The 19,429-nt window shown below is 38.7% G+C and overlaps 1 protein-coding gene across 1 annotated transcript; it reads right to left on the bottom strand.

Moving 5' to 3' along the window:
- Positions 1-9,018: 9,018 nt before the first annotated feature.
- On the bottom strand, positions 9,019-9,837 carry LOC138901306 (uncharacterized). The gene has a single exon (XM_070189061.1). The coding sequence runs from the start codon at positions 9,835-9,837 to the stop codon at positions 9,019-9,021; it is 819 nt and encodes a 272-aa protein (XP_070045162.1).
- Positions 9,838-19,429: the final 9,592 nt, after the last annotated feature.

Genomic DNA, 19,429 nt, shown 5'->3' with positions numbered 1-19,429 from the left:
CTTTTATTCTCCAAAACCATAGTAAAATACCCTAAAATTCTACCTTTAATTCACATAAAATAGGTGTAATAATCCATGGGTAATCAATATCAAACATTAAAATCAAGTAAAGTTTATTTACTCCTTCAAATATAGTGAAATCCTCTCCAAATATCGTCTCTAGCCGAGCTCCACAACTCCAAATAATAAAAAATGACCAAACCGTTGAAATCATATTATGTGCCAAGCGATTCCGCATTTGTGGTAAAAAGTATCGCACTTAAGGTACCGAATCTGCAGAAAATTCATCGCAGATGCGGGAATCACTAATCCTTCCGACTAACCACTTATGCGGACACCCAGCCATTTCTGCGACTCCGCTTTTGCGGTCCTCCAAGCGCATCTATGCATCCACTTTTGCGGACAACCTCCGCATTTTTTGACCTCTCCCTGCCAGGCCCAATCTCACACCGGCGCATTCATGGCCGCATCAGCTACCAAACTTTCACAGACGCAAAAACGCCAAACTCAACAAATCCATAGCAATGGCAACATAATCCAAAATGATCTGAAATCTATCCGAAACACACCCAGGGTGCACGGGACCCCGTCCAAACACACCAACCAATCCCAAAACATAACACAAACCTACTCGAGGCCTCAAATCACAAACAAAACAACATCAAAACCATGAATCACACCTCGATTCAAGCCTAAGGAACTAATCTAAATTTTCAAATTTGAAACTTACACCAAACATGCCTAAACAACGTGGAATGACCTCAAATTTTGCATACAAGTCCCAAATGACATAACAGACCTACTCCAACACCCGGAATCACAATGTGATCCCTATACATCAAAGTCAACTCCAGGTCAATCTTATTAACCTTCCAAACCTTCAACTTTCCAGCTTTCGCTAATTCAAGTCAAAACAACCTAAGAACCTCTAAATCTGAATCCGAAAATACGCCTAAGTCCAAAATTACCGTATGAACCTAATTTAACCATAAAAAAAAAAATACCATTTCAGGGTTATCTACACAAAAGTCAAACTCCGGTCAACTCTTACAACTTAAGCCTCCAACCAAGGGACTAAGTGTCCCAATTCAATTCAAAACTCACCCAGAACCAAACCAACTATATTTGCAAGTCACATAACCATAAATACACATATGTAAAGCATCAAATAGGGGAAATAGGACTAAAGTATTCAAAATGACCGGTCGGGTCATTACAAGAATGGTAGGGTGATTGCTTATGCTTGCGGTAGTCACAGCCCCATGAAAAGGATTACTCGGTTCACATTTGGAGCTTGGCATTTGTTCAAGTAGAGGAGAGGTATTTGGTTATGGATGTTCAGGCTTTGGCTAATAGAGTTGCGAGATTAGGTGAGCATCAAACGTTTTGTTAGAGTTGAGCATGTATTATTTGAGTTTCTTTTCTTTATATGTTATTATTCTGTTGTTAATATTTTTGTTGGAATTTGTAAGTCCACATCGGACTTTTCCAAACTCGTCATTACTTTTAGCTCGAGGTTAGGCTTGCTACTCATTGAGTACATAGGGACGGTTGCACTTTGAGTGCATATTCAGGTATTGTTGATGGCGGCGGTTCCTAGTGAGTTGTATATGGATTTATTGGAGATTTTGAGGTAGCACTACTATCCGTTCGCATACCTTAAAGTCCCGTCCTTTATCTTATTTTCTTAATGTTCAGTCTTTCATACAATATCATATTTTATTTAGACTTTGTATTTAGGATTCTATAGAGCTCATGCACTCGGTGACACCAAATTTTGGAATTTTTTCAGTTGTATTTTAATTATGAGTTCTTTTATTTATGCTATTATGCTAATTCAGGCCATCTCTTATCAGTGTTGAAGTTTATTTTTGCATATTTATTGTTGCCTTGTCTAGTAATTAGTGTTAGACATCATCGCGGCTTCGGTGGAGTTTTGGATCATGTTAAATTGGTATTAGTGTTCCAGGTTCATATAGGTCCCACGAGTTATGAGCATGCATTGTAGTCCTGCAAATCAGTACATAGACATTTGTACTTATTTTTGAGAGGCTATAGGGCTTTAGGAATTTACCCTTTCTTGATTTTTTATTGTGCGACTTTATATTCTCTTGAAGCCTATATCTACAGTTCTTTCCCATTCATTTATACGCAATTTTGAGTACACAACATCAGTTGGGCACCGGCGAGTTGTGATGATGATACACATATGATGCGGGATATTTCTCCTCATTTTATGATGGTAGAGTACTATTGTCACCTTGTAGATGGGTTGCCATCTATTGCATCCATAGTGTTGGTGTTGCCCAAGGGTTTGGGACTTTATACAATGTTGTGTGATAATTCACGCATTGGTCTTGAAACAATGTTAGTGTAGAACGATAAGGTGATTTCTTATGCTTGCGGAATTTGTAGACCCATGAGAAGGATTATCTGTTTCATGATTTTGAGCTTGGCATTTGTTCCAGTAGAGGAGAGGTATTGAGCTATGGATGTTCAAGCTTTGGGTGATAGAGTTGCGAGATTGGGTATTTTTGAGCTAAGTAGAGTTCTCGCTTGTCTTGTTGCATAGTCATCTCTGTTTGACTTCATTAAGGATCATCAATATGATGGTTTCCATTCACTTGTCCTCAGGGACACAGTGTCATGAGGTAGTGCTAAGGAGGTGGTCCTTAGTGTGGATGGTGTGTCACGATTTCAGGGTGGGATTTGTGTTTTCAGTATTGATGGTTTGAGGGAGGTAATCGTTAAGAAGGCTCATAGTTGTGGTATTCTATTATTCCAGGTGATACAAAGATATATCATGATCGAGACAGCATTATTAGGGTGGATGATGAAGAAGGACATTATTAGGCATATTTCACGGTGTTTGATTGTCAACAGGTCAAGAATGAACATCAAAGATCGAGTGGTTACCTCGAAAGATGGCTATACCGGTGTGGAAGTGAGAGCTTATCATTATGGATTTTGTGGTAGGGATGCCACAAATTTTAATGAAGTTTGATGCTGGTTGGATCATTAAGGACCAATGAGGGCATTTCATATTGGTTGTGACTTCTTACATTTTGAGAGTTCAAATTTGACGAGAAGAGTTTTCTTGAGCTACCAAGGGATTGTAAATGCTTGATTATCATCTTGGTGTGCAATGCCATTTTGAGTTGGGATGTGTTGATGGGTCTTTTAATTGTTCATTAGTGGGATGAAATAGATTTTAGCAGCCGGTGGACAAATGGGAGCTCAGAAGGATTAATTGATTACATAACAGTTGCACCAATGGCAGGCGATAGAAAGATGGTGATATGTGGTCACGTCCAATCCTACTCTAAAATTGAAAGTAGTACGATCGATTACAATAATAAACCCAACAAGGTTGGGATCGATCCCATGAAGAATATGGTGTGTGCTAGAATGTCAAAGAGTACGTTATCAATGAACTTAAAGTAATTTTCAAATAAAAGATTAATTTTCTACAATTACTTCTAAAATTATGATTATGAAATTTAATCAAACACTTAGAATGTGAAAAGAATTAGAGAGTAGTAATCAATGAGAGAAAGCACTAGGGTTGCTCATCCTTCGTGTATGCTATACTATGGGTAAAGATGTGTTCGATTCCAATCAATCAAACATGTGTTAAGACAACAATATCAATAATACCAACTTAGTATGTTCCAACACTAAGGGGTTTTTACTCACAAATACCTTTCCAAGTTATTTAGAGTTCTATGCAATACAATTGTTCACGCCCAAGTAAGAATCTCCCTATTCCTAGTTTGATTCCATTAATTAAGATGAGATTAATTCCTTAATCTACCCAATTCCTTCATAAATGCTTTATACCTAAACTCGGTTCCACTTTCCAAGTTAGAGCTAAGTATGATAGGCGTTAATCTAGTATTTGCAACCAATCATACAAGAAAGTATGAAATAATTAGATAACATAATATTTAATAAAAGATGAATCTATATTAATAACCCATAGTTATAGCACCACTCTGGATGCACAACCCTAGTGAATGAGTTTAGCCAAACATGATAATAGAAGAAACAATCAAATTATCCTTTAATCCTCTCATTGATGCTAATAGAGAAGAACAATATTGAGAAACCGTGATGTCACTTGTTAACCCTTAGGAAAACTCATAGTCGCTCATACAATATTTCTCTCGGTGAAAAGTTGTCAAAAGAGATATAAAAAGTACTATTTATACTCTTCTAAAAAGCTGACAAAATTATCCTTGTCGGATGTTGCGTGGTCAAATTGTGTGGCCCACACATGTTGTGTGGCCTAGTAATCTATTTCTTCGACTCTCACTGCATGGCAAAGATGTGTGGGCCACATAGGATGCGTGGCCACTTCATGAACTTAAACTTTAAGCCTCCCAGTTCTCGAACTACGTGGGTGACTTGCGTGGCTCACGTAGGGTGGACATTTGCTTCTTTAGCTTTCTTCTTCAATTTTGGCCTAAATTTGATGTTTTTCTTGCAAGTATTTGATGATTTACAATCTCTTAATTCTCACTCAACTACATGACCTATAATTATATCATTCAAAATATAATTAGTCCATTAATCACATCAACTAGGGCATAACTCTATAAAAAGGCTTAAGAGAAGTGGGGAAAAATATCATCTTATCAATATGAGGTCGCACAAGTAGGCTATCTCCTGTGAGAAGGTTGGGGGTTGCATGATTTCTTATGAGGTTCCTATGAAGAGTTTTGCCTTGTACCTAATGGGATGCGTGTGCTATGATATGGGTTCAAATCACTTGAAGAAGATGCCATAACTATCATGAGGTTGAGTGTGCATTTGTGATGATTATTTGGGATGCGTTATGGTTGGAACATCATGAGCTTATGAGAAATTCAATTGAGTAACGGTGTGGGGGCATGTTAGTTAAAGAGAAGCAGTTATTACGGGTTCTTCAGTTATGTGATTGTGGCTTAAAGCCTAGTGGCGGAGTCTTCCATCGGCGATTTGATGACCTAGTCATGTGTTGTTATGGATTCTGGACAGGAATGCTTGTTGATTGTATATGATTTAAGGAGGATGACCTTGAGGATGATTCGAGAAAGGAATTTTCTTGATGTGTATTTAATATTTCACCTTAGTGGTATATGGAAGTTGCGGGAGGACTCAAGTTCAATATTCTTCTGTGGAGGTAGTGTTCAAGGGAAAGGGTTCGATGTCTATTTCTTTATGGAGTATTCATGAGCTAACATAGCACTAATCGTTCGGCATGATTGGCTATGTATTCGAGACTAGGACTGAGTGGGTGACGCTCGAGAAGGTTTTAATGAATTCCAGTTTCAATACGTGGTATTTAAGGATTTTTGAATTTGTGTATTTAAGGATCGTGGAAGATATTTGGAGCATTTCTCTATCACTATCAATTATGCGAAGCAGTGTTTGAGAGATGGAAAGAACAATCCTAAAAGGTCTCTTCAGAGCAGGTATATCAGTTTGAGGTACTATTGGGTGTATAAGAATGAATAGAGTGGCTTACGAGTCTTAGGACGACAAGGTTTCATGTTGAGATCAGTTGGGATGCGTTTTGGTTTGAGGTCCATAGTGTATTGGGAAGGAGTAGTGTTGCCTTGAAGGTGGTGCGTGAGTAATCTGAATAAGTTGAGTTCATTTGGCAGTGGCTGGGATCAACATGGTAATAGGGACGATTGGTTCATTTTGTATAATAGGGCTTCACTGGAGTTTTATGGTAACGCATTTTGGTTTGGCATTCTGTGTGACTTGGTTGATTTAGGATTCAGTTATGATGGTTGGGTTATGTACATATGGGTTGCGAAGAGCTTGTGATGATTTTTGGTCACGACTTGCGGTTGATGTCTTCAACAGGCATGTAAATTTTATTGCGTGTTGTGATTTTCTCCTAATTTGAGTTAAGTGGAATGTTTATGGTCGATAAAGTATGTATCCTATTCGTGATTCAGAGTTGATTTTGGGATTCTCGTATCTTCGTATATTAACATGATTGATGCGGTGGGCTATGCAAAATTGGGATTGAATAGACAAGGTTGTGGTTCAGTTTTGAAAGGAATGTCATGAGTTCTAGGCAGCATGAGATATTTTAGATGTTTAAGAGTATGCTAGCACCATTTTTGTATTGCCTGAGAAGAGTTTGCTTTGTTGAAGATGCATTGTGTATTGATTGCGGATGATTGACTAGTTCTACAAAAATCACATGGTTGATAGCCATTGATGTTCAGTTTTGCTACTTGGTGCGGAAGGTTTTGGGAGTATCTCCCATGGGGTGTTTGTGTATGCATGACATGCCAGTCATTTAAGTGAGAGAGTTACAGGTCAAGTATGGAGATTTTGGTATTCTTGCTGTTTGGATATTAATATTTTGAGAGACGGACAATCCCTATAGTTACGAACTATGGAAGTGTGTTCAAGATTTAACAGCTGATTGTATGTGTCATGGATAGGTTCATTGTGGACTTTTGGAAGGCTATTGACCTATTTTTGATTGATCCGAATCGCTTTGGAGTCCCATTGGTAGGCCTAATGTGAATGTGCATTCTACCATTGGATTGGATTTGTATTCAGCTCAACATTTGTCTATGGATGTGCCATCAGGCATAATGGATGTTATTCCTGCCTTAATCTATTTCATGTGTTACTCTCCTGTGACATGATGGGTTGTGAGGCTACTTGATTATCCATACGCTTGTTGTGGTCTTGTTTAGGCCTTGTGTCAATGCTTGGCCTTTCCAAAGCATATTCTACTATCCATCTCCCCATAGTTATGTTTGTGCACTTTACGTGCTTGCTGTTGTTACATATGTGTTTAGTAAATAAGAGCATTATGGCTCGATGGGTATTTTCATGTGGATCGGCTTGCATCCCGCAACGGTATTATGTGTGGATTAGATTGCATGCCGCAACGAGGTTATGTTCATTACGATTCCTTGTGCTCATTTGGTGTGTTTGTTTCTCCCTTGTGGGATTAATTCATAGCATTAAGCTCTTATTGTTGTATATTTTAAATTTGTTGGATAGTTCCCTTTTGGTTCTCTCTCAATTATTGATCATATTCGAGCAGTTGCTTGTTGACGCACGAATCACATCATATGAGGTTCTTTATGGTATTCGATGTGGCTTGTTGATCGAACAACTTGTTCTGGGGGAGATGATTTTATTGGTCCCGGAATCAATACTATCGAATTTGTATAATGTGTGTTTGGAATAAAAATGTCACTAACAAGATCAGTATTTGGCAATGGTCTTTGTCGAGCGAAAGAACTCCATAACTCATTAATTTGATGGGTGGTTATGAGTTTCTACATGTTTCTTTCATCATTCGTAGTATTATTTGGTTTGGAACAAGGTTTTATTTATCGTGAGATATATTACTGGCACTGGATTTGGTAATGAGCAATCATTGTGGATGGCAGATATTGCAATAGGCATATGAGCGATGGGGCACATCGTGTGGTTACATATTGGGAGTATACCTATGGTTGATAAAGTTTTATGATATTAATACAATGTATATATATAAGAATCGGATTTCAGAGGAAGTTCTGGAAGTTGGAATTTGGTTCTAAGGATAGTAATCTAAGGTTAAAGGAAGAATTTTAGGGAAGGATTGTGTTAATGGGATTATATGGAACGAGGTAAAGTGATATCACCCTTAGGTATGTGTGTGATGATCTTGGAGAAAAATTCCGAGCCGGTAAGCAAGACAAAGCAAGTCAACGTGAGAAAAAGCTCTCGAAGTGTTCATGTATATGCTTTCTGTGTGATGGACTGGATTGGCAGCGTGTGAGTGGTTCGTGCGGGTTGGGTTATCATAACATGTGAGTGGTCCATGTAGTTGTTATATGATGGCATATTAGTTGTCCGTACAGAGTATGGATAAGGATCCAATCTCCCTAGGTTCTTCCTCTCATATTTTTCTATTTATCACGTACACGCGGTATACAAAAAATTGAGCAGTGTTTGGTTTTTGCGTATCTTCTCTATATGCAAACACCTTAGGTGTACACATTATTTTATCACATATCTTCTCTATATTCTAATTTTAGAATGTATACATGCCTCTTTATACATTTCTTCTCTATATGCCGCTCGACTGAAGAATGGAATTATGGTACATATCTTCTCTATATGTTAACCTGTGCTCCTTGACATGATCATTTATGCATATCTTCTCCATATGCACTGTTGATGATTCATTGATGTTAGATGCATATCTTCCTAAATGATGAGCTATTAGAATGTGACAAGATTAGTGCACATCGTCTCTATGTGTATGGATTGGTTGTACATGCATTTCATGCTTAAACTTCGATACCGTTGCTATGTACTAGCATATTTATGAAGTGACTAGGTTGTTAAGTGAGTATCATCGGCAATTCTCGCCACTATATGGCTGAGGTTAGTCATGATACTTACTGAGTATATAGGATCGGTTGTACTTATACTATACTTTTCACTTAACTATACAGATCCAAGTGTGTCACGCCTCAAAACCCACTATAGGTCGCGATGGTGTCCAACACTACCGTTAGGCAAGTCAACAATTAAATCAATACTCAACAGTTAATTCAAAATGCATTTTGAAACAATTAAAGATATAAAGAGTGTAAATCGTTCATTTTTTAATTTTTTTTAGATATTATTATCTTAAATGTTCAACAACAAATAACAACCCAGTAAAATGCCACAAGTGGGGTCTTGGTAGAGTAGTGTGTACGCAGACCTTACCACTACCCCCGAGGGAGTAGAGTCTATTTCCGATAGACCTTGGGCTCAAGAAGGCGAAAAGATACAATATATCAGTACCATCAATAAAAACGATAGAAATAAGAACAACATCATAAGGACCATAAAATAGATGAAAAGCAATAACAATAACAAGTAAACAAGTCCCGATACTATGAAAAACAGAAGAATAGTGTGAACACTACATTAACCACTAGAAGTCTAAGACATAATCCTATAAGACTAGCCTCACACCCGGTACGAAGTAGAAAAATGGTCAACTACCTCCTAACCTACAACCCTAATGCTCGACCTCCACACCTTCCTATCAAGGGCAAAGTCCTCAAAAATCTGAAGCCACACTATATCCTGCTTGATAACCTCTCCCCAATAATTCTTAGGCCGCCCTCTACCTCTTCTCATACCCTCCAAAGCCAACCGCTCACACCTCTTTACCAGGGCATTTGGGCTTCTCCTCCGTGTGTGCCCGAACCATCTGAGCCTTGCTTCCCGCATCTTGCCATCCATATGAGCCATACCCACCTTCTCCCCAATATCTTCTTTCCCAATCTTATCCACTCTAGTGTGCCTACATATCCACCTCAACATCCTCATTTCTGCTACTTTCTTCTTCTGGATATGTGAGTTCTTAATTGGCGAACACTCTGCCCTATACAACATGGCTGGTCTAACTACCGCTTTATAAAACATACTTTTGAGCATCAATTGTACTTTCTTGTCACACAGGGCTTCAGATGCTAACATCCATTTCATCCACCCCACTCCTATACGGTGTGCGACATCCTCGTCAATCTCCCCATCCCCCTGGATAATCAACCCAAGGTACTTGAAACTGCCTATATTGGGGATAACCTGTGATTCAAGCCTCACGTCCATGCTCGCTTCCCATGACTCGGCGCTGAACTTGCACTCCAGAGATTTTGTCTTAGTTCTTCTCAAATTGAAACGCTTAGACTCAAGGGAATGTCTCCAAACCTCCAGCCTCTCAATAACGCCGCATCGCGTCTCATCAATCAGAACTATGTCATCAGTGAATAACATACACCATGGCACCTCCCCTTGAATATGGTGTGTCAGTTCATCCATCACCAGGGCAAATAAATGTTCAAATAAGGCCAAAATATAAGTTAAGAAAATCATAGCGGAATACAACCAAGAGCGAGATACAAAACCCCAAAGCCTGGTGTCACAAGTATCTACTAGGAATTACTATACAATTACAATATATGTCTGTAATATAAAATAGACAAGATATAATAAATGAATAAAATGGGGGCACCTTGTACTGCGGATCGTAACATGAAATGCAGCTCATCACAAAACCTCCTAAGCAGCTACGCCTATGCGCCAAGATGACCGCCAAAGGTACCTGTCTAAGTACTTGCATATTCAGTGCAGAAGTGTCGTATGAGTAAGTAAATCAACACGTACCTAGTAAGTATCTCGCCTAACCCCGAAGAAGTAGAGATGAGGGGTCGACATCGACACTTACTTGTGGTCCAATAAATCAAGTATAATAAAAGTAAACAGGTATGAGGCATGGCAATGAAAACAGATATAGGTACTGTTGACGACCAATTTTAACCCTCCCTTTTAAAATTAATTTATTCACGCATAACAATTTACAATAAATACTTTAAAAGTATATTCTATTAATGAATATATATTTTATAAATTAATTAAGTATTAGTTTCAAAATTAATCATGTAGTACTGATATTGTGTATTTACTATACAAAAAGAAAAATAAATTTTGTATATACATTACATATGTTTTATAATTTGACAAAATTACACCTTAATTTCTAGTGAATTAGGTTACTATGTTAGTATTTAAAATAAGTGCTATAATTCGAAATATGTGTCATTTATAGATAATCAATTAAAATAATTAGCAACATATAGTAATTATAATTTTACCACATTTGTTTTATTTGAAATTATTAAGTTTATTTAAATTGATTTTAAAAGGGTTAAACAACTAAAATGCTACAATTGCAATTCCTTAACTAAGTACAAAATGGCTATTAGTTATTTTGGCCCAAATACCAAGCCCAATTCGGATTTGACCCAGTCCAAATACACCATCTCATTCCAAGTTGGCAACCCATGCCACTTCTTGTGAACCAATGAGATAGTGTCACATCACCCTCCTTTATCACTCACAAAACAAACACACATGCATCTGAACCGTCGATCCATCTGATTAACGACTCCCATTTAATCCTTGGTTTTCCTTTGGTTTTTAAAATAGCCGCCCAAAGATCCCATCTCCACCGTTCAAACCTCATAATCCAATGGCCATTAAAATTCTTTCTAAAAAATTCTAAATGCCCAAAATTCCAGGTTCATTGATCACCAGATCCAACGGCTCGTACCCTATCTCCTAAGCTAAAACTTAGAGACGCCCCAATACCCCCAAAACCCTAAATCATTTGCCACCTATCCAGCCGCCCTTCTTTCCCCTTCCTATCTCTTTTCTCTCGTTTTCCCTAGCTCCATCAATCAACATACCTTGCACAAATTAGTGTAAGGTCGTGAAATTAACCGCAAATCATCTCATTTATCCCCCATATCCATGATTCTCGCTGAATCTTTGCTTGTTTCATCATCGAAATTCAAATCTCCCAAATCCAAACCCTAACCCCACAGATGAAACTTCAAATCGCCCTTGACCTTTCAAATCCATGGCATACATGGTTGTTCATTTTGTTCCTACACTCCTGATCTCGTCAATCTTTCAATTTTCACCATTCAATTTCAACAGCCCTAATCGAAGAAGTCAGACCAATAGATGAAACTTTAACTAGCAAGATTTTCTTTCGTCCTTTCCAATCGAAGCAAGTATGAGATGTTAGTGGGCTTCATCATTGATATTCGACACCTAGAGGTCAAATGCAATGACCTCTGGGTATTAGGGTTCTTACCAGTGGTCTCTTATTCTTCAACGTTCAGCCTCTCATATCTCTCAGGTAAAATCGACACTGATTTCCCCTCTGTTCTCTCTGATTTATCCCGACTATGCTCATATCATCAACTCATCGTCACTCTCCACTATCTTAGTTTGAAATCTGAAAATCTGAGGCCTTAAATGGCACTATAAATAGGGCCATTAATGTTCTCAACTGAAACAACCTAACACTAAACACACATACAGTCAAGAACACTAAGCACACAAGGATGCTAAGAACATTAGTGTTTCTGGTCCTAGCTTTCTTACTGTGTTCCCTTTCTTTTGTCGGGTTCTTTTGCTGGTTCAGTGTCACGACCCAAAATCCAAACCATCGTGATGGCACCTAGCCCAACCCGCTAGGTAAGCCAATTAACAATAAAACACAATATAATAATACTAATGTCAGTCAAAGATAAGATAACTGAATTTTTATACAACTCCCTAATTACTGGTAGTACAAATCATGAGCTTCTAAGATTTAGAATTTACAAAGCTGGTATGAAATAAAGTACATCATCTGTTTGAACTATACAGGAACAAATTAAAATTCTAAAGCTACTAAGATCAAGAGGCAGCTATGACCGAAACACAGGTACATCTTCAAATCCAGCTTCCGCTGTGCACAACAACATCAACATCTAATATATGCACGCAAGATATAGAAGTTTAGTATGAGTACAACCGATCCTATGTACTCAATAAGTAACAAACCTAACGTTAGGTTGAAAGTAGTGACAAACTAGGAAAAGGGTCAGGGTCCAACTCCAATAACTAGCAACAATTCATAACAATATGATAAAGATGGTACAAGAAATTATTCAGTTGATTCACAATTTCGGAAAATAGGCATGCTTTTCAAGTATAACAATAGATCCCAGATCTTTCACCGAAAACCTCAATAATATATGAATAAGTTTGAAAATAGTGATTTTCCCAACCAAAAATCCTTTCAACAATAAATATGATGTTTCATCTTCAGATAGCATAAGGAAAATACATCTATATACCTACATGTCAATATACAGGTGAAATCATGAATGTCACCAAAATCGGGTAGCATGAGGAAATGCATCTTTATGCTTGTATCTCAAGTACGCATGTCAAATGCAATGCATCTCAATGATGAATTCATGCACTCGCACTCTTAGAGTACTCAATCTCACTGTCTCGTATTCTAACCCATCATGATCAATACTCAGCACACTCAGTTACTCAGTACTGTACAGGGCTGATCCAGCCCAAACATAATAACTCCTTCAGCCCAAGAGCTATAATCCGCACTAACAACTCACGTGTTGCACGAACAACTCATGTGTTATAGTATCAATATCCGGATTCGCACGGACAACTCACGTGCTATAGTATCAATATCTAGATCCGCACGGACAACTCACGTGCTATAGTATCAATATATAGATCTGCACGGACAACTCACGTGATACACGGACAACTCATGTGCCATAGTATAAATATCTGGATCCGCACGAACAAATCACGTGATGCACGGACAACTCACATGCTATAATATCAGTATCCTCACAATCAGGCCCTCGGCCTCACTCCGTCATCAATCTATCCCGTCTCTCTTGCTCAACACTCATGATAAGCATCCCAAATCAATGATGTGAGGTGTGACAATATACAATAACAGAGACTGAGATATGATATGTAATGATGAATGCGACTGGGTACATAATTGCAATTAAACAAATAACTCAATAGCAAAGAATGACTATTGTGGGTCGCAATGATACCGACATATAACTTAAAGATGTTTTCTAGCATAAATCACAGCTCAAGTGCTCTAACACATAGAGTACAACATAAGTATTCAGATAAGATAGCTACACAGTTCCATGGAATCGACTAAATCACCATTTCTATGGTGCACACCCACACACCCATTACCAAGCATGCGTGTCACCTCAACATCAATAACATAACACGCAAGTCAGGGTTTCATACCCTCAGCACCAAGTTTAGACGTGTTACATACCTCGAACAAGCCAAACAATGCTCCAAAAATGCCATCTCGCACGTACCAACCTCTGGATGACTCGAAACTATCCAAGAGCAATTCAATACAATCAACACGAGCTAAAGGAATCAATTACATAAGAAAATACTAAGTTCATAATCAAAAGGTCGAAAGTCAACTCAAACGTTAACCCCCAGGCCCACGTCTCCGAATTCGGTAAAAGTCACAAAATCCAAACACTCATTCAATCACGAGTCCAACCATACCAAAATTAGTCAAATCCGATCACAACTCGACCTTCAAATCCTCAAATTATAGTTTATGAAGTTTCTACAATTTTCCCCAAGGTTCCATCTCAAAATACTAATAAATGATGAAAACAATGATATATTCATGTATATTTAACCAAATCCGAGTTAGAATCACTTACCCCGATGAATTTCTTGAAAGACCAATGAACAATTGCCACAAACCGAGCTCTCAAAGTCCAAATATGAAATAATACTCTAACCCTCATTTATAAAGTACAAAATATATTCTCTCATTATGCTGACCGCACATTTTTTGTGTGGTGCACAAATTCCAGGTTCCGCAGCCGCAATCCAAATTGTGCGGTCGCACTTCAGTAGTGACTACACTACCAGACTTCAATAAATTGACCATAACTTTCGCTACGAATATCCAAATGATAAATGGTTAACATTTCTGAAAAATTAGACTCAAAGCGCTTCAACTTTTATTTTTAGATCATCTCCAAATTCCTTGTAGATTAAAAGATATAAACTTCCGAAGTCAGACCATTAACCTGCAGATTCTCCTTTCTGCGGCCAAAAGAGGATTTCTACGGTCCGCACATGAGGCTTTGCCTCAGCACTCCAAAATGTGCCCTCCGCACTTCACTCGCTCCATAACATCATCAAAGTGTCGAAATGCCCAAACTTGTTCAAAACTCACCTGAAATACACCCGGGGTCATCGGGACCCCATCCAAGCATACAAACAAAACCTAAAAAACACTACGAACTTACTCGAAGCCTCAAATCACACATAACAACCTCGTAACGAAGAATCACACCTCAAATCAAACTTAATAAACTTTGAATCTTCAACTTCCAAAGCTCGCACCGAAACATGTCAAATCAACCCGGAATGAACTCAAATTTGGCACATAAGTCCCAAGTGATATAACGAAGCTATTTCGATTCCTGGAACCACAATACTAATCCGATATCATCAAAGTCAGCTCTCGGTCAAACTTATAAGCTTTTCAAACCTTCAAATTTCTAATTTTTGCCAATTAGCACCGAAACCTTCTAGAAATCCAAATGCAAATTCGGGCATAAATCCTAGTCCAAAATCACCACCTGGACCCAACAAAACCATCAAAACTCCAATCCAAGGTCGAATAATAAAAAGTCAAATTTGGTCAACTCTTCCAACTTAAAACTTCAATCATGAAATTCATCATTCCAAATCAATTCCGAATAACCTGAAACCAAAACCGATGATTCGCTCAAGTCATAATACATCATACGGAGCTACTCATTCCCTCAAACTACAAAGTGAAGTGCAAGTCCTTAAAAATGGCCGGTTGGGTCATTACATTCTCCCCCACTTAAACATATATTCGTCCTCAAACGTGCCAAGAGTCATTCCAAAGCCACCACACCACCGTGCAACCTTGCCATGCACGTACCCGGGGGTGATCCCATGTCACCCTAATCCATATCAGCCTGACGACATAATGTAACTGATGATCCTTAATTCAACCTTAGCCTGTAAGCTTCAGAATCCAATTTCCAACATCCAAAATTTCCCATAAGACTCGTATCTCGCATCTACACATTGTATAAGTCTGAACAAGTTGCACCAAGCCGTAACCATAACCCAAGACACAACCACATGATACACCAGATAACTCAAATACTAATAGCAATAACTTCCGACCGCAATAGCTGCTAGATAACCAACTCGACACTGGTAACAAACCTCATATCAACTAAAATCTTGTCCTGAACCTTTATGCACTGCCAATGATGAAAGAGGAATGCAAAAACTCTTAACCACTCATCAGATCAACAAGTCATGGAGCCCTCTTTAACCCTAAGCCGACTTCCGATATTATTCCTCCATACATAATGTAATTCAGTCTAATAGTGTCCATTCTAGGTCCAATGATCTTACCTCATTAAGCATAACTATTCTATTGACATGCCACCCAATACTACCTAGAATCACAAATTGTGCAATCGGTGCACCAAAAGTAACAATTCAAATGTACCCAAAATGGAGATGACTCAAATGAGATAACCATCCTGCAATCTCAAGAAGCACGACCACAACCGCAATGCTACGAACCCATCATACCAAGTGGAACTAAGACACACAAATTAAACACAAAGGATCATATCCCGACATAACCTAGCTACAATGCGTGACCCCATCCAAACACTGGTCGATATGAATTACGTTGAGCCAAAATGCTCAAAATTAACAACCACGTGCAACTCGACATTAACTAACCAAGGTGAAATCAACCATTAAACAACCTAATACCTATCTCGCTCAAATTCCGCTATAAGTCCCAAACAGAACTGCATCATGTGGGCACCTATCCAATAAATCAAAACCCCTCATAGCATAGAAGAGTAACTCATAGAGCACAACAGAATACAAACAAGATCAACTCTAACTGACTGACTCACCCCTCAACACTAACCGTGTAGAGTCAACAAATCCGACCCGATGTAGGATACACATCCTCATTAGGCCTACCAATGGGCTCCCAAATCAACTCTGGCCATCCACAAATAGATAAATAACCCTCCGAAAGTCCACAATGACCTAACCATAACACATACCATCCTCTGGCTAGCTTTGGAAACATTTTCAAAGTCCACCACCACGAAACAATTAGCTTTTGAGAACTCCCGGTCTCCAAATCCATAGAACACACGAATCACCAAATCTGGTCCCAACTCCATCGCCCGAATGTCTAACACATCTCTCATACACGATCATCCGCCGAGAAATACTTCTAAAATTATTTCATGCCACATAGGAAAATCTGAACATCAGCAGTCAATCAACTAGGCGAGTACCGCAATGCCAAGAAGCATATGTAAGTCAACACACAGTGCGCCTTCTGAAATACACACCTTTCTCAGGAATTACCAAGTAGTTATAACATTCATCTAAATATCTGAAACTGTCCATGTTGTCCAAACTTCATGACCTTCCCTCCAAATACGGACCATGACCTTGCACATGAAAATCTCGATCCCACATAACACACCACGTCTAACATATCATTCTCAGAAAAGTACGAGAACCTCATAATAAACTCGGAGTCACAAGCAAACTACATACTCCATTAGCTAAGAACCTTCCATTTGATCTCATTTAGGAGAAATTCACAACACACAACATGCTCCTCACGCCAGCAGAAAATATACACCTCAAACCGTGGTAGGAACCATCGACAACTCTTCAAAACCCATCTGCACATAATCCAGCCATCAAAACTGAATCTTTCTAACCCAACCAAGCCGCGCAGGTAACCAAACCCAACATTATTGCCACAAAACACCTGTAGAGACTCACCACATCATAGGTAAGCAAGAAATCGACCATACCCATTACCGTGCTGACCCAACCTACTGCCAAACTGTCCAACTCTCCGAGTTCCTTCTGAATTACCCTCAAGTTGACGCTCCTCCTCGCCATTATACCATGATCCTCACCCAAAACTCACCCCCACAAGATCCTAGAATAAAACTATACCGCCCTAAGGCCCACAAGCCGTTGTATTCCCTTTTAAGCACCCCAAAAGTACCACAACCGAGACACCCACTCTGAAAAGACCTTATGTGAACCTAAAACCGTTGCCTTCACCTTCTTGATGCTGAAATGTAGAATCCATAATGATATAGAAATGCCACAAGTCTCGACACCATCCAACTTAAATCTCAGATTCTAGCCATATACAAATCTGCAAAATTCTCAATTACTATATATAATTCTTGAACCCATTAGAACCTTCTCGAGAGTCATTCACTCTGCTCAAATCTTAATTGCACCGATCAAACAGGCCGAACGACTTGTGCCCCATTAGCATGACAACGCCCAACGAAGTAACCCCGCCTTAACGCGATTAAGCAAAGTCTTACTCCATGCGCACTACATCTTCAACAATAACAACTCAATCATTCCATGATTCTCATATACCCATAAAGTGTAACATAACCCGTATCCATAAATTCCTTTACTCTAGTCTCCCTCATTCTTAATCTCTCCAAGTTATATCTGATTCACAAATATGCCTCAAACCAAAATCACTACAACACATAACCACACAATAAAATTATCGATAGCAGACTCCCCCACTTGGCTCAAAGCTATAGAACAAAACACTCAACAACTCATAATACCCATACTCTATTACTGTCATAATCATGCACCGAAGTTCAATTCAATCCTTCATAAGCTCATGTAACACAAACCATCTAATACCTCAAATTATCTGCAAGTTTCACATTCATCCTCGTGAAGGTTAGGTCATTTATCACTACCGATCCAAACTTAGATCACACAACTATAACCCATTGTTAGAAAAGGAAGCTTCCACACAATATCATAAGGATCACACATATGTAGATTACCTCACAGATTATAAGCCACCTGCTTAGCCTAAAACTAACATCTCTTTATACCATGTCGCAGCCACAACTACTATGCCATCACTTAATCTTCTCGAGTCTGAACTCACCAATAATACATGAGAATCTAATTCGTTTCACAATTAAACAACATGAAAAAAATCTTTCAACACACTCATAACTCGAGACTATACGTCATATCAAGACAGAAATCAAGCACCCAATAGTCCTTTTCACATCCAAAGCAAACCCTTCTCGTCGCGTTCAGCCCTCTGAACACATCTCGCAGTCGCGTCATACTCATCATATAGCCATCCAACCACTCATCGAACCACAAATTCTACTAATAGGGACATTGTCGGACATATAAGTCCAAAAGAACGTGCTCACACAACCGAAATCCCCGTGCTCAAGCTATAGCTAGAACTCGGACTCAAATCATCTAGACTGGCCCATCAATAGCACACAGAAATCACATCTCGCACATCTAATACCGAGCGCACACATGCACACACAAATGCGTGGAAGAGATTCAAATAGTTACACTTCAAGCTGAATTAATGCCGCACGATAAGGAAAAAAAGATGGGAAGTTTATCCTAAATGCCCTATAGCCTTTCAAAGTTAGGTATGGACGTCATCATACCGATCCGCAAGACTCTACTAGACAATTGCTCATGACTTGTAAAACCTATGAACCTAGAGCTCTGATACCAACTTGGCACGACCCAAAATTCAAACCGTCGTGATGGCACCTAACCCAACCTGCTAGGTAAGCCAATTAACTAACACAATATAATAATATTGATGTGAGTTAAAGATGAGATAACTGAATTTTTATACATCTCCCGAAAGATTGGTAGTACAAATCATGAGCTTCTAAGATTTAAAATTTACAAAGCTGGTATGAAATAAAGTGCATCATCTGTTTAAACTATACATGGACAAATTAAAATTCTAAAGCTACCAAGATCAAGAGGCAGCTATGATCGAAACACAGGTACATCTTCAAATGCAGCTCCCGTCGAGCATAACAACATCAACATCCAACATCTGCACGCAAGGTGCAAAAGTGTAGTATGAGTAGAACCG

Source organism: Nicotiana tomentosiformis, chromosome 11, assembly GCF_000390325.3.
Source record: "Nicotiana tomentosiformis chromosome 11, ASM39032v3, whole genome shotgun sequence".
Taxonomy (NCBI): domain Eukaryota; kingdom Viridiplantae; phylum Streptophyta; class Magnoliopsida; order Solanales; family Solanaceae; genus Nicotiana; species Nicotiana tomentosiformis.
Note: the sequence above shows the minus strand (reverse complement) of the source record. Positions and strands in the feature narration are given on the sequence as shown.